The 12,680-nt window shown below is 35.8% G+C and overlaps 1 protein-coding gene across 6 annotated transcripts in view; it reads right to left on the minus strand.

Annotated features, from left to right (window-relative positions):
• KCNH7 (potassium voltage-gated channel subfamily H member 7) overlaps positions 1 to 12,680 on the minus strand; it is a 239,617-nt gene that overhangs the window by 6,464 nt on the left and 220,473 nt on the right. For all 6 annotated transcript variants that reach the window (XM_063341902.1, XM_063341904.1, XM_063341900.1 and 3 more), the window contains one exon: positions 4,629 to 4,892. In XM_063341902.1, the coding sequence (XP_063197972.1) occupies positions 4,629 to 4,892 (264 nt within the window). The remainder of the gene's footprint in view (positions 1 to 4,628; positions 4,893 to 12,680) is intronic.

A 12,680-nucleotide genomic window follows, 5' to 3' on the forward strand; every position in this document is an offset into this window, starting at 1 on the left:
CTTTTTTAGCAATTTGTTATTCATTGAAATTAGAAATATTTGTTCTAACCTAAATGCATTAAATTATGTACTTGAATGTCTTTGTGTGTTTTAGAGACCTTGCTTAGACCTCTTCTCTTGCCCTTGAATGTGCTATTGAAGTGTATTTACCGTTTAGTTTTTTGGCGTAAAAGGGGGATTTGCTGCATTGCATTTACAGCACTGGGCATGTATTACGGTGCAGTGGAATGCCTCCTCTAGAGAAAGTTGCCAGACCTCAGATAGCTGCCTTTCTTGCCAATAATTGTAACACTGCTTCTCTTAACAAGTGTAATATGTTTTCTCTGAGACAGGGGGCATTTAATGCAGCCCATACTGCTTGCAAAAGGCTACTGCTTATTATTTTCAAAAAGGAAATTGATTTTCATCAGTGTAGCTTTTAGCATCGCTAGTCTCCAACCCAACCCATCGTTGTGTAAAGCATGTCTCAGAGACACTTACAATGCTGTGGGGTGAAAGGTGCCAGTTCATTTTGTTTAGTAATTTGTGACTCCTAAAAGAATGAAAAATTCAGCATTGCTGGGTCAGTCAGAGATCACTTTAATATTAAATGAAGCTTTATGGTAAATATTCTTTTTTTTTTCTTTTTCTTTCTTTTTCTGTTTGAACTGCATATAACATTGTGGATTAAGACAGAGAAAATACATTTCTTTCAAGCTAAAAAAAGCCCAGTTATATTATTAGGATCTTACTGCAGAGTTTCAGCTCCCTTGCTGAATTTAGTTACCCTTCTAATCCTCATATATCGTATAAACAATATATTAAGTATTTAAAAATGCTCTTTATACGAGGCATTTACATTTATTTCTTTGTCTCTAGCCCTCGTAAAAAAAAAAGTGGACGACTACTCCGGGTCTCATCCTGTACCTGCTGTGCCCAAATTCCACCCGTCTTGTCCCTCCCAATTCTTGGATCTCTGTGATCGAACACTGCACCTTACCACCCCAACAGAACACAGGGGCGCTCCTTCCTTTTGCTCGGATTTCTGGGTCGAGTTATTTCTCTTTCCTCTTTCAATTTGCTTAATTTACACCATTGTGGGTTTATTAATTAATTTGTATACTTGGCTCTAGGCTGTTTCTCCTGTTCACCAAGCTGGTGAAAGTTTACACATCATTTATCGTGGGATATACTAGTTGCACATATCCTTAGCAGATATAGAATGCAGATCTTGCTGTGAGCTTTGCAGAGCCTACAGGTGCCATACTTGCGTTGAACAGAGCTTTTTTTACATCTACACCCCCATCCCCCCCAAGCCTTTGTTACTTTGAGTGAATCTGTTGTCATGCAAACAGTCAAAAATTGCTCAGTACCACTCAGATTCTCCTCTGCTGTGATAAAAAAGGCTGTTAAAACCTTAACACCTGCTCAATGCAACTCCCATTAGGGCTGTATTTGTAATTATTTAACTAGGTGAAGTTACAGAATGTATTAAAAGTTCTTACTGCTCTCAGGCTGCTGCTTCAACATACAGCTGGACAAAATCCTTGACTGCTTATAGGGCATCAGCCTCTGTTGTGTGAGCAGTTGGATTTGAATCCCGCATCACCCAGCAGTCCCTGAATGGTTTGCTCAGAGCTGCTCCTAACACTTCTCTTGGCGCCGAATGCTGATAACTCAGCATAGGTTACATTCATTTTACACTTGTGAAATGTTTCAAAGAAAAGAGAAAAAAAACACAGTGTGGGTGACATGTGAGAGGTTTTTCCAAATGCTATTAGCTAGTCCTTTTAAAACACATCTTTTAGCAGTGTTGCTCTAAGTAAAGAAATTTTTAAAAATAATAATTAAAGAATTCCTGCTCAGATTTAGTATTTCAAGTAGATTTAGCCAGGAAGGGGAGCTCTCACTACATGACTCCAAGTGGAGGAGGAGACTTTCTTATCTTTTTTTGTCAGAGAAAGGTGCTTGCTGCATTATCGGATCTTTGGTTAGCAGGTGGTACTAGGTTTCCTGGAGCTGTGGAGAGTGTTTGAATTTCATGTGACGTGACCTATAACTGATTTTATGTACTGGGCAGAGGGAAGAGGAAAGAGATTTCATCTTGGCTACACAGAAACCAGTTTAGTTGCTCAGCCACTTAAGCCAACAGAAGGAAAGAGGCAAATGGTGTCACAGAAGCGTGTCATTTGGTTTTAGTAGGCACACATGGCACAATTTGCAGTGTCCAGGGAAGTTGGAAAGCTCTGAGCAAAGTGAAGGGAGCAGGCTATGACAAATTCAGGGGTAAAATTTTAAACTATGGGTGTGGGTGCAATGAATGTTGTAAATCCAGTGTACTTTCTTTTAAGTAGTTAATATCAGGAGTAGAAATTAAATATATAGGTCATACGTTTCACTGCTTTTTAATGTCCTATAAAAAACAAGCCGTTGGTTATTTTACACAATAAATCATTCAATAAAGTCAGATATTTTTCAATGTTGTGGATTATCCCAGGGAAATCACAGCTGGTTTTTGTCCCAGAATATGTATTACGTATTACAGACTATTACAACAAACATTTAATTTGTGACAAAGCAAATTAATTGGTACTCAAGTTACAAAATAAGTTCATACACTATAAGCAAGTTAATACACTATCCGATATGGTATTGTACTGTTCTAAGCATCTTTTCAGGTACTTCCATGTACACAAGTAACCCCAGAAAACCCGAATAGCAGTTACAACTTTATAACCAATTATGGTCTTCCAGGGCTTGAAGAATCCTAGACTCAGAAATAAACCAATGTATAACTAGGTTCACTCAAACAATTCAAGAATCAGTTTAATAACCCAAACAATGACCAAGTGAAAGTAGAAAATAGCATTTTTTCCGCAATGTATAGATTACCAGCTTCATAAAAATTATCAGGTCTTCTCAAAAGAGCCGTATGTTTTAATGTTAAAAGTTGCATTTTAGGATTATGAGAGAGACGTTTGTGCAGTTTCTGCCTACATTTTATAGTACATTATTAATAGTCTTTCCAGTCATCAACAGTAATGACCAAAGCTTAAAACAAAACTAAAGATAATTAAATATGTATCAGTCACCGTGGTAATGAAGTGCAGTAGCTTTATACAAGTGCATTTGTATTCCAGATTTGTAAGTTACGATACTATATGAGGATTACAAACCTACATACATGCAAGCAGAGTTTATTTCAAAATTTCATTATCTTTATAACTACTTTTATAGTGTTATAATCAATCTTTAATTAATAGCAGGAGTAAGAATTTAGTTTAAAACATATATCAATCAAAGCTGTTCTGATTTTATTGACCTTGAAGTTTTTATGAAAGTTGCAAGAAAGGTAATGAGCTTTCACACACATTACCAGAAGTGCTAGATTACAAAGTGGAAAAAAGAACGTGGTCTTAATCAAAACATGTAACCTTTAGACATGCTAAATTTAGCTCAAATAAAATCTGGAATAGGTTGCCTTGGAAAATGTTGCTATAGCTGCAAGGACACATTTCTGGCTATTGGTAGGGGAAAGGTAAGCTTTCAAATTGCAGTATGTATGCAACAAGTTTATGTGGTGCAGATTTATATAGCCTTAACCTTAGGATACCAGACCTCACATATTCATACCTTTGAGATGTAAAAAATACATTGTTTGGCCTGATTAATCATTAGGTTCATTTAAAATTATAGCCTAAAAGCCTAAAGTTAATTGAATGATGGTTAAATGGTTAAATTGCCTCAATGGAAACAAACCGCTGAGGAAAACAGCTTTAAACAGTAAATATTTAATTCTTCCCTTCAGACTGAAACAATTACAAACAAACTTTCAGCAATACTTAAATTGTATATTAATCTGGGGCTTTTCATTAATTTCCCTTCACATCACTGAGAAAATTAATATTTTAGTGTTTTAGATGTAATTTTAATCATGTGATTTAGCTCTATGTAAAAGTAGCTGAGATTGCTTAATAGTTTCTGATCATTTGTCTTATATAAAAGCTCAAATCTTTGTTCTTGGGGAATTTATGGAAGTCAGGATTTGTTCTGTGTGATGTAATGGCACTCTTTCAACCAACATGTGCAGGAAAACGGGATAGCATTCTTTCAAGCTATTAGGATTTTTTTTTTACTTAATTTTTGTTGTGCCTTGTCAATACAGAGAATGAAACTAGCTACCTGAAAACATTTTTTGTTGTGCATGTGCAGCCATCACTAGGTTTATCTCTCTCTCATTATCTAGGATTTTTCACTGTCACTCAACCCTGGCACATCAAACACACTTTGAGAGATTCTTTACTGCTTTGAGTGCACTCAGTGAAGTCCAGTACCAGTTGAGAATTTTAAAGAGTTTGTTGAAGTGACTTTCCTACGGCAGTTCAGTTACAAGATGATTTATTAACAAAGTCTGGAATAGCCTTTTGGAGGTTCTGTAATCCAATCCCACAGCCAGTGTATTAAACTACATAAATCCTCCTGAGATATATTAATTTTTGATCTAAAATATTTTTAATTCTTAAACTGTCAGGAAACACAAAAGTAAATATATGTAAAGAATCAATAGAGCCATTCAGAAAATGATTTTTGATAATCAGACTAAAAAAGATGTCTACTCAAACTTTACAAAATAGCAACAGCTAGATTACCTTTACAAGAATTGCTTCTTTTGTCAATAAGAATTTCTTCTGTGGCATGAACCATTTCTTCAAAGTCCACCTCTGTGGTTTTCTCTGTTACAGATGGGTAATCCGCTATCCCAGAGAACAGGGGCTTTTGCTCATCTTCGATGGAGGACACAAAAGATGATGACCCACTTTTTTTCTCCTCAAAGTGTTTCTTAATAGATTGATAGTATCTGGTGGTGTCCCCTGAGGGCTCAGGATCACTCTGATCATTCTCTTTGAAATAATCTGTTAAATAGAAATAATTGTGTACAATAATATGCAGTTCATGAAATTGTGTTCTAGTTTATTCTGGTCTGAGGATGAGGATGATTATTAACTCAGTTAGGAAGTTCACTGTCTATTAGAACAAATTACTTTAAAGCTTTTTTTGATTCCTTTATTAGAGGAGATTTATACTTCTCTTGAAGTCCTAGGAGACATTTGCATGTATGTAGTAAGGATTCGTAGTCCCTAAACCATAACTCATTATGCAAAAAGTTGCTTATATCAAAACAGCAAAGGCTTTATCCAGCACGGCCCTCCTGTTTACTCACTGTTTTTTCCAGGTGACAATGAGATTTGGGAAAGCTTTATATTCCAAAGTTTTAAAAAATTAATTTATTATTTCATTCCCTCTTCCAATTTCTACGTCCTTGGGCGTTTCTCATAGTCTTGACAGGCTAACAGTATCAGAACTATCCATTTAAGTTATGCCCATATAAGAGCATCTTTGCTGATTATTCTTTTCCCAGAAAAGGAAAATGTATTAATCGACCACTCAGCCTCAAAATGCCTGCGCTCACCTAAAGAGAAAGCAAGTTTCTCCACGCTCATTACTGTCAAACCTATAATTAGGATTGATATGGTAGAGAGAAACCCTATTGGTAAAACAAGAAGGGAGTTCCTTGTCTGTCTTTCAAAACAACTTTCCAAAGTAGCCCAAATTCCTTAGCCTTTAGAATTAATTGCAATTCTCTGAACATTCAGTCTTTTGAATAAGAAAGTATGCAACATGCTGTGATATATATGGTAGCGGGGTACCAATCAAGTTGAGAATGAATCTTTCATTAATCACATTCAAGGTCTGTAGTGAGGAACAACAGATTCAGTCATCTTAAGAAGTGACAAATAAAACTAATTTAAAGCAGATGCCTTTAAAAAACACATTGTAAAAATTAAATAGGATTTAAACCCCAGAACGATCATTTATGAATATAGAGAACTCCTGATCTCTCTGCAGCATAAACTTGAAGCTAATTTCCAATTCAATATTCGGTTTTACCTATTTTTAACTGAAATGTCAAGATAATTCCAGTTCTGCTATTTATTTAAAACACATTTTAGCAGGGTAGTCTCAACAACATATAAATACTGTAACTAGTTTGCATTAACTTCCTGGGGAGACAGCATGATTTCCCATCTGCTTTGTGCTAATTACTAATCAACATAGCTCTGGAATGTCTGTAGTCTTTACAGCCTACAGCAGTGGTTAATACAACACTTAGTATATTCCCTAGGTTTCTTCTCTGTTTTCTGGTCACTATAAGGAAATGAAACTGTGTCCCCATCTAATCCTCTTTATCTGCACATAAAGAGAACGCAATATCTGTACAGAGCACTCTGCAGGAGTCCAAACATCTGTGCGCAGTGAGGGCAGGTAATAGTGAACAAAATAAAACCAATACCAAAGCAGGCCTCTTGTAACTGTACTCTCTAGAGTCTCCAAGGGCAATTAACACAGCCCTGGACTGAAGTGACTTTATTTGGCTTCTGTTAAGCAGGATTTCTAGCTATAAGTGATACTGGTGATGATACTCAGGTACTGTGAAGGCATCAACACAAACGCAAATGGACTGACAGTGTGAAGCTCTTGGGGGATGCTCAGACTGGAGAATCAAGTACCATGTTCTCTGCAATCCCATCTCCAAAACAGCACAAAACAAAAGAAACCTTCATTAGACAATTTTAATGCAGATATCTCCCATGGCTTTTCTTTTGGGAATATATGGTGAAATACATACAGTCATGCTACAGTAAATTGTCTTAATTACTTACTGCTTGACTGACTTCAACCTTTGAAAAAGACTTTTTAATGAAAGCTTGAAATTACCATTTTTAAGGGCAATTTTTTATATTCATGGGATTTTGTGCACTAACGGTAGCTGTAATGAGCACCCTGTGGAATACAAATCAATCAGTGGACTAATTTTAAGAGGAGGTCATTGAGACTAATGAAAAAAAATGTATAGCAGCTGAAGTATAGTAGACTGTCTTATCTGTCATATTCATAGAATACTAAAATATATAGAAATAAGAAGCCAGATTCTGCTAGCAATTACGCTCCTGTAAACCTAGGGTAATTCAATCGATATAGCTGCATTTAGTCTCTGTCTATATCAGAACAACAGAACATATTATCTTCCAAATGCTGTCCAGGTATAATGAACTCACTGTCATTAGAAGGAAAGCAGAGACCTGTTAACATAGGGTCCTGCCTATTGAAATCAGGGAAAATTTGTTCATCTACTCATCTATTTCAAAATATGCATTTTTGGCTTTACTACCATTGCTTTCTCTGCTAGCCATCTGGCTACATTCAGAGAACCAGAAGTTGCTTCCCTTTTAAAAGAGTCTAATGCTAAAGATTCTTCTGTCTGGAGAATAATCCTATGATACTCTGCACCTAGACTAGGAATTAAAATGGAAACTGCATGTTTTATTTGGCTCTTTAGGACCTGATGGTGCAAGCTCTGTACCTCAGCTCCACAGCTGAGCAGTGCCTCTGTAGCTCAGTGAAAATACATTACAAATAACATCTAGGTAGTGCTTTATTCAGAATGTGAATTTCTCCAGTTTGTCCTTCTGGTTTGGAATGAATTTTCCAGAAAATTCTGTGTATGTGTATGTATGGATAAGTTCACTTTATATCACACAGACTCCAGGTTTCAAAAGGTTTCTTTTCTCCTTTCTCTTCTGTTTCCAAAATAAATGTAATCGTTAAAAAAAACCCCTCAACCTAGTGCTTCCTCCTTCCTTTCCCAGTAAGAGAAGTTTCACTCTCTGATTTGGATTGCTAGAAACTATGTTTTGCTGAAGATGATTATTTTGTAACTTCCTGCTTTACCAAACAGGCACAAACAGCATTTACACTCTTTATGGTACTCGTTTTAGCCTGTTATGTGTTTTGGGTGCCTGCCAAGTTTACAAGCTATGTCCTCTGACATTTTCTGCCTGGAAATTTCAAAATCTTCATAGTAATTACAAGAAGGTTTGTATCCTGCTTTTTGCGCTTGCACTGGCAAAGGAAGAGAAGAAACAGAGTTGTCATGAGCGCAATGAAATATAGTTATGACATAGACTCACAGAAATACTGGCATAGAATCCAGCTTGGTGGGATGGTTACCATAGGTCATACAGGTTTCTTTTGTGTGCCATGGTCAGCCTGTAGCATTGAAGCTTTGCGTTATTCAGACAGTGGCAGTCTGCATGATCTAGACATATTTTCTCTTAACGTATTAGTCTGCTGCAAACAATATTGATGAAAGTGTCAGTAATATATTACATGTGGAGCAGCATTGTTTAATATTACTGTAATTTCATTAACTGGAATTTGTCACACCTAATCAGGCTAACTAAGTTGCCTAGTGTTTCAGAAGGTGGCAAATTTTTACCCCCTTTTTCAGCCATCCAATAAAAAGTCCCATAATATGCCTAGACAAATTCAATTTTGTGCAGGAAATTACATGTATGACTTCCTCTTCCCTGCAGAAAGCAATTTATATCCCAAACCATAAAACAGATAATCCTTACTGTTAACATGATCTGCATAACTATAAATCTGTTCAGCAGTCATGACATCTTCCCTTTCCTTTGAAAAAACATACCATATTATTTTACGCTACACCAGGTACATTCCTTGGTAAGGAGAAATGCACACTGTGCCTTGGGAGGAGGGGTGGTTGATTGTTCAAAAGGTCTGCAGATCTTCAGATCCCCAGCAAGTATTTTGGTTTAACTGTGATTAGCTCTTATGTGATATTCACAAATATTCTTGTGGTGGTCGATATGTCTTTCCTACATACGAAGAGAATATTTGCTACTCATCATGACTATTTGTTATCTGTTCTTTAATATAAAAATGTCAGTCACCTCGCCAGAGAGCAGAAAAATGCCTTATGTGCCCATACATGCACCACGAGCAGCAAATATTTGGAATGAGATGTCAGTGATGCAGCATGTCAGATAGTATGCTAAATAAATACAATACCACAAACAGGGTTAAGAAGTGCAAAAGCTCAAAGATGTCAAAAAATCAAAAGTTGTTGATGCATAATTTGGACATTGATGTTCAAAACATGCCTGTGTTTTCCACCATATAGACAGGGAGCAGCATAAAATCAGTCAGGAAAAATGGTAATCCTGATTTCTGAAATCACTGCTTTTCACTTAGTGGTGTAAGAACAAGATAATTGATACATAATATTTATGTAATATCAAAAATTACTGGTAATGTGGAGCAGGACCAAAATATAATGAGGGGTGATTCCAGAGAAGTCTACTCTAGTAGAGTATGCAGGCTAAACTGCTCTATAGAATGCTAATCAGGGACTTTAGGATTATTAAATTTCTAATTAAAATGCTCCTAATTATTTTTCCTTGCTGTTTGCTTCATACTTAGTTGAATGTGACTGGTATTGAGTGCATTGCTAAATACAGCTGAGTGTCTTCTGATAGACTAGGTAAAGGAAGAATATCTAAAAGGAGGAAGCTGACTGCTTGGAAACATGAAAATGAAAAGCAACTCAGCGTCTGGTCATTCGGCAGATAACTGTTGCTATGGTGAAAATATACCTGTTTGCCAGATTTTTCATATATATCTAAGAATAAAAGAAAAATGTTAAAGTAATTTGTATTCCTTTAAGAGACATTATTATCACAATGAAATCCATTGGCAAGATGTCTGACACACTTGTTCCTGTTGCCATCCTTTCTTAGGCTTCAGTCTTTCAAATTGGATCTCTTACCCCAATCTGCAGTTAATGTTTTTACTGGAAAATTACATTCACACTGGATGCCCGAACGACAGACTTCAGAATGGATTTTGAATTCACAAGTTCTAATAACGCCTTATCGCTTAATTTTAGTGAATTTAAAATCTTCAGAGAGAAAACTGTACCGATTTGCAAACAGTCTTAGGGGAAACAATATGAAGAACTTTAGTGGATTTATTTTCCCATAGGAGAAGGATGTGATCCCCACAATCTTTACAAATGCATGAAAAGCAATAGATAATATTGTGGAGTTCATTTTGTATGCCACATTTGAAATGAGAGCTACTCCACCTTTGCTGCCAGAAAATTTGTCTGAAAACTCATTTTGGCCTTGTCTATAGAGATATTTAACCCTTATCAAACATTAGAAAGTACTATAACTTACGCTGAATTCAATTAAACAAACCTAAAAGACATTCATAAATCTTGAATTTTAGTGCTTGAGCTCTTGTCTCTCAGAATCAACTTGGCCTGCACTCAGCCTCAGAGTCCTGATGCATGTGACATCTGGATGTTTGTCAAAACCAGCCTCAACTCATGTCTTTACAAGGAACACGTCCCAGGAAAGCACATCTGAAAGTCCATTCCAGAAGACGAACAACTTGAACAAAGCACCCTACCGTTTTTCAGCTGAAGAGGAATCTGTCTGTTGTCAGGACAGTCTTCTATTGCCATCATGATCATCTCAGGTCATGCCTGGTGATCAGGGAAACTAAGAAGTGCTGCCTTCATAAACATTTTTGAGTGCCTGCTGAAAGCATAGCTTGCTCCAACATCTGCACATTACCAATACATCCCTTAGGACAAAACAGTACAGAAAAAAGCAAAAACTTTTAAGGAAATTTTGATCATAGAGTCCTTATAACCAATAACTAGAAGTGATAAGAAAGCATAAGTTAGTACTTCCAGAGGATTTTCTTGCTCCTTTGTGAAACATCATTGGTGATTATAGCACTGCTCATCTATTTTTTGGATGGAGTTTAATGCATAAAAACTGTATGGAAAAAATCACAAACTTAGTGTGTGTGAAAAAAAGAAAAGTAGTTTGAAAGCTGTTCAAAATGTCTATTGGATAGCCTGAGAAGTTCAGATCTAAATATTTTCCAAATGATCTCAGCTGAAAAAGCAGAAATTGGTATAGTCAGGAGAAGTAGTTGGTCCTAAAGCTCTGAAAACAAACGGTACTGGGAAAATCTGCAGTGCACTTTGTATAGCAAGGGTCTCTGAACAGTAAAACTCTTTAGATATCACATATAATATAATATAATATAATATAATATAATATAATATAATATAATATAATATAATATAATATAATATAATATAATTAATATAATTAATATAATTAATATAATATAATATAATATAATATAACTTAGTACAGTGAGAGAATTAACATAAAGGCCCCTTTCACATACGCTTTATTTGCTTTTGTTAATCTAAATAATCATATAGTATTCTGATGGCTAGTTACATTAGAATTCACTTTTAAAAGTGGAAAGTTACATTTGCAGCTTTTTAGTTATAATTAGAGGAAGTAGTAAAGCTCACAGTGCCTACTCAGTGATAAAGATATTTCTTCACATTTGAGGATCACTGGATTATAAATTTTAGAAATAAAAAAGTGCAATGTAGTGAACACTGAAGTCATCACATATTCATTAACAATTTCATTTATGTAAGTTAAGTGCCAGATTTTTATGGTAAGATGAGCACTGTCTGTATTACTACAATTTTTCCTTCTGTGAACATCATATACAGTTATGCCCTTCTACAGCATAATACCCAGCAGAACTCAGGTGAAAGAAAGAACAAGTGAAAATAGATTCTTTCCATCAGAGATTTTTGTCTTAAAAATGCTCTTTTGAAACAGATAGAGTTATATCAAAGCTTGGCCATTTTCAGAACATGGCAGAGACAAGAGTTCTCAATGGTGCGCACACATTTCTTGAGACATTTCTTTAAGCTGGCAGAAAGAATTTATCTAAAGTTCCACCAGGCACTTGGATTTGTGTTATCCATTACTGTAGGTGTCTGTAGACCTGCCAGACCTCAAAATTTGAAACAGGGCCAAAGACTTACAACGGCTCCTAAAAGTCCTTATATTGTTCAGCACACGTTTGTTTTCCTTCTTCCTCCTTACTTCTACTTATTACATTTCCCTTCAAATTTGCCACCTATCTTTAGGACCCCCTACTTAAAAAATGTACTGTCAGATATGTGTGTGGTATTTGACTAACACCAGGAAAAATGATGTCTGTCTAGAAACTGATGCAGGAAGATTCCTATTCCTAGGAAAAGTTAGGTTAGTTACTGGCGGTATTTTAGGAAAGTTAAAACATTTTTTCCTTTCAGTAGTAAAAATGTTTAAAGTTCTTATTTTTCTGTGACTGTTTTTAACAGATAGAGGATTCCTTTAATTACAATTTCATTCATAATTTGGGAGCTTCTAAATCTTCACTGGGGAACCTAAAGATACAAACTAGTGAAATTCCATCATTATAGCAAGTCCTGGCAATTTTGCTGGAAGGTTCCAGTCGGTTGGATAGTGATGGTGGAGGAAATGAACTGTACTGGAGAGAGCTGTTCTGTCTCAGTGCTGCTTGTGACAGTTTGGTAAGTTAATGTGTCCTTTGCTGTGTTTCCTCTCTGAGCTACAAAGGCTTTAATGATTCTGGAAATAGGGAACAGCAAAGATACTGAAACCTCCCCCCACCATCCTGAACTAAAGACCGTGTAACTTTTCCATAAGATCCATATTCCTTTTTTAAAATCGACTAAGAAAGGAGTTAATTTTGAGACACATTTAAAAAGCCAAGAATTTTGAAGTTGGAGTGAGTATGCAATCCTTCATTTATTCTTTTGTGCCATTTTTAGTACAATAAGATAAGTTAGGGACAGAGTGACAGCCTTATCTCTTAATTTTCTTTGCTCTGTCTGGCTTTGTATCAACTTTAATGCTAATCCCATAATAATGGAAGGA

This window comes from Chroicocephalus ridibundus, chromosome 7, assembly GCF_963924245.1.
Source record: "Chroicocephalus ridibundus chromosome 7, bChrRid1.1, whole genome shotgun sequence".
Lineage (NCBI taxonomy): Eukaryota > Metazoa > Chordata > Aves > Charadriiformes > Laridae > Chroicocephalus > Chroicocephalus ridibundus.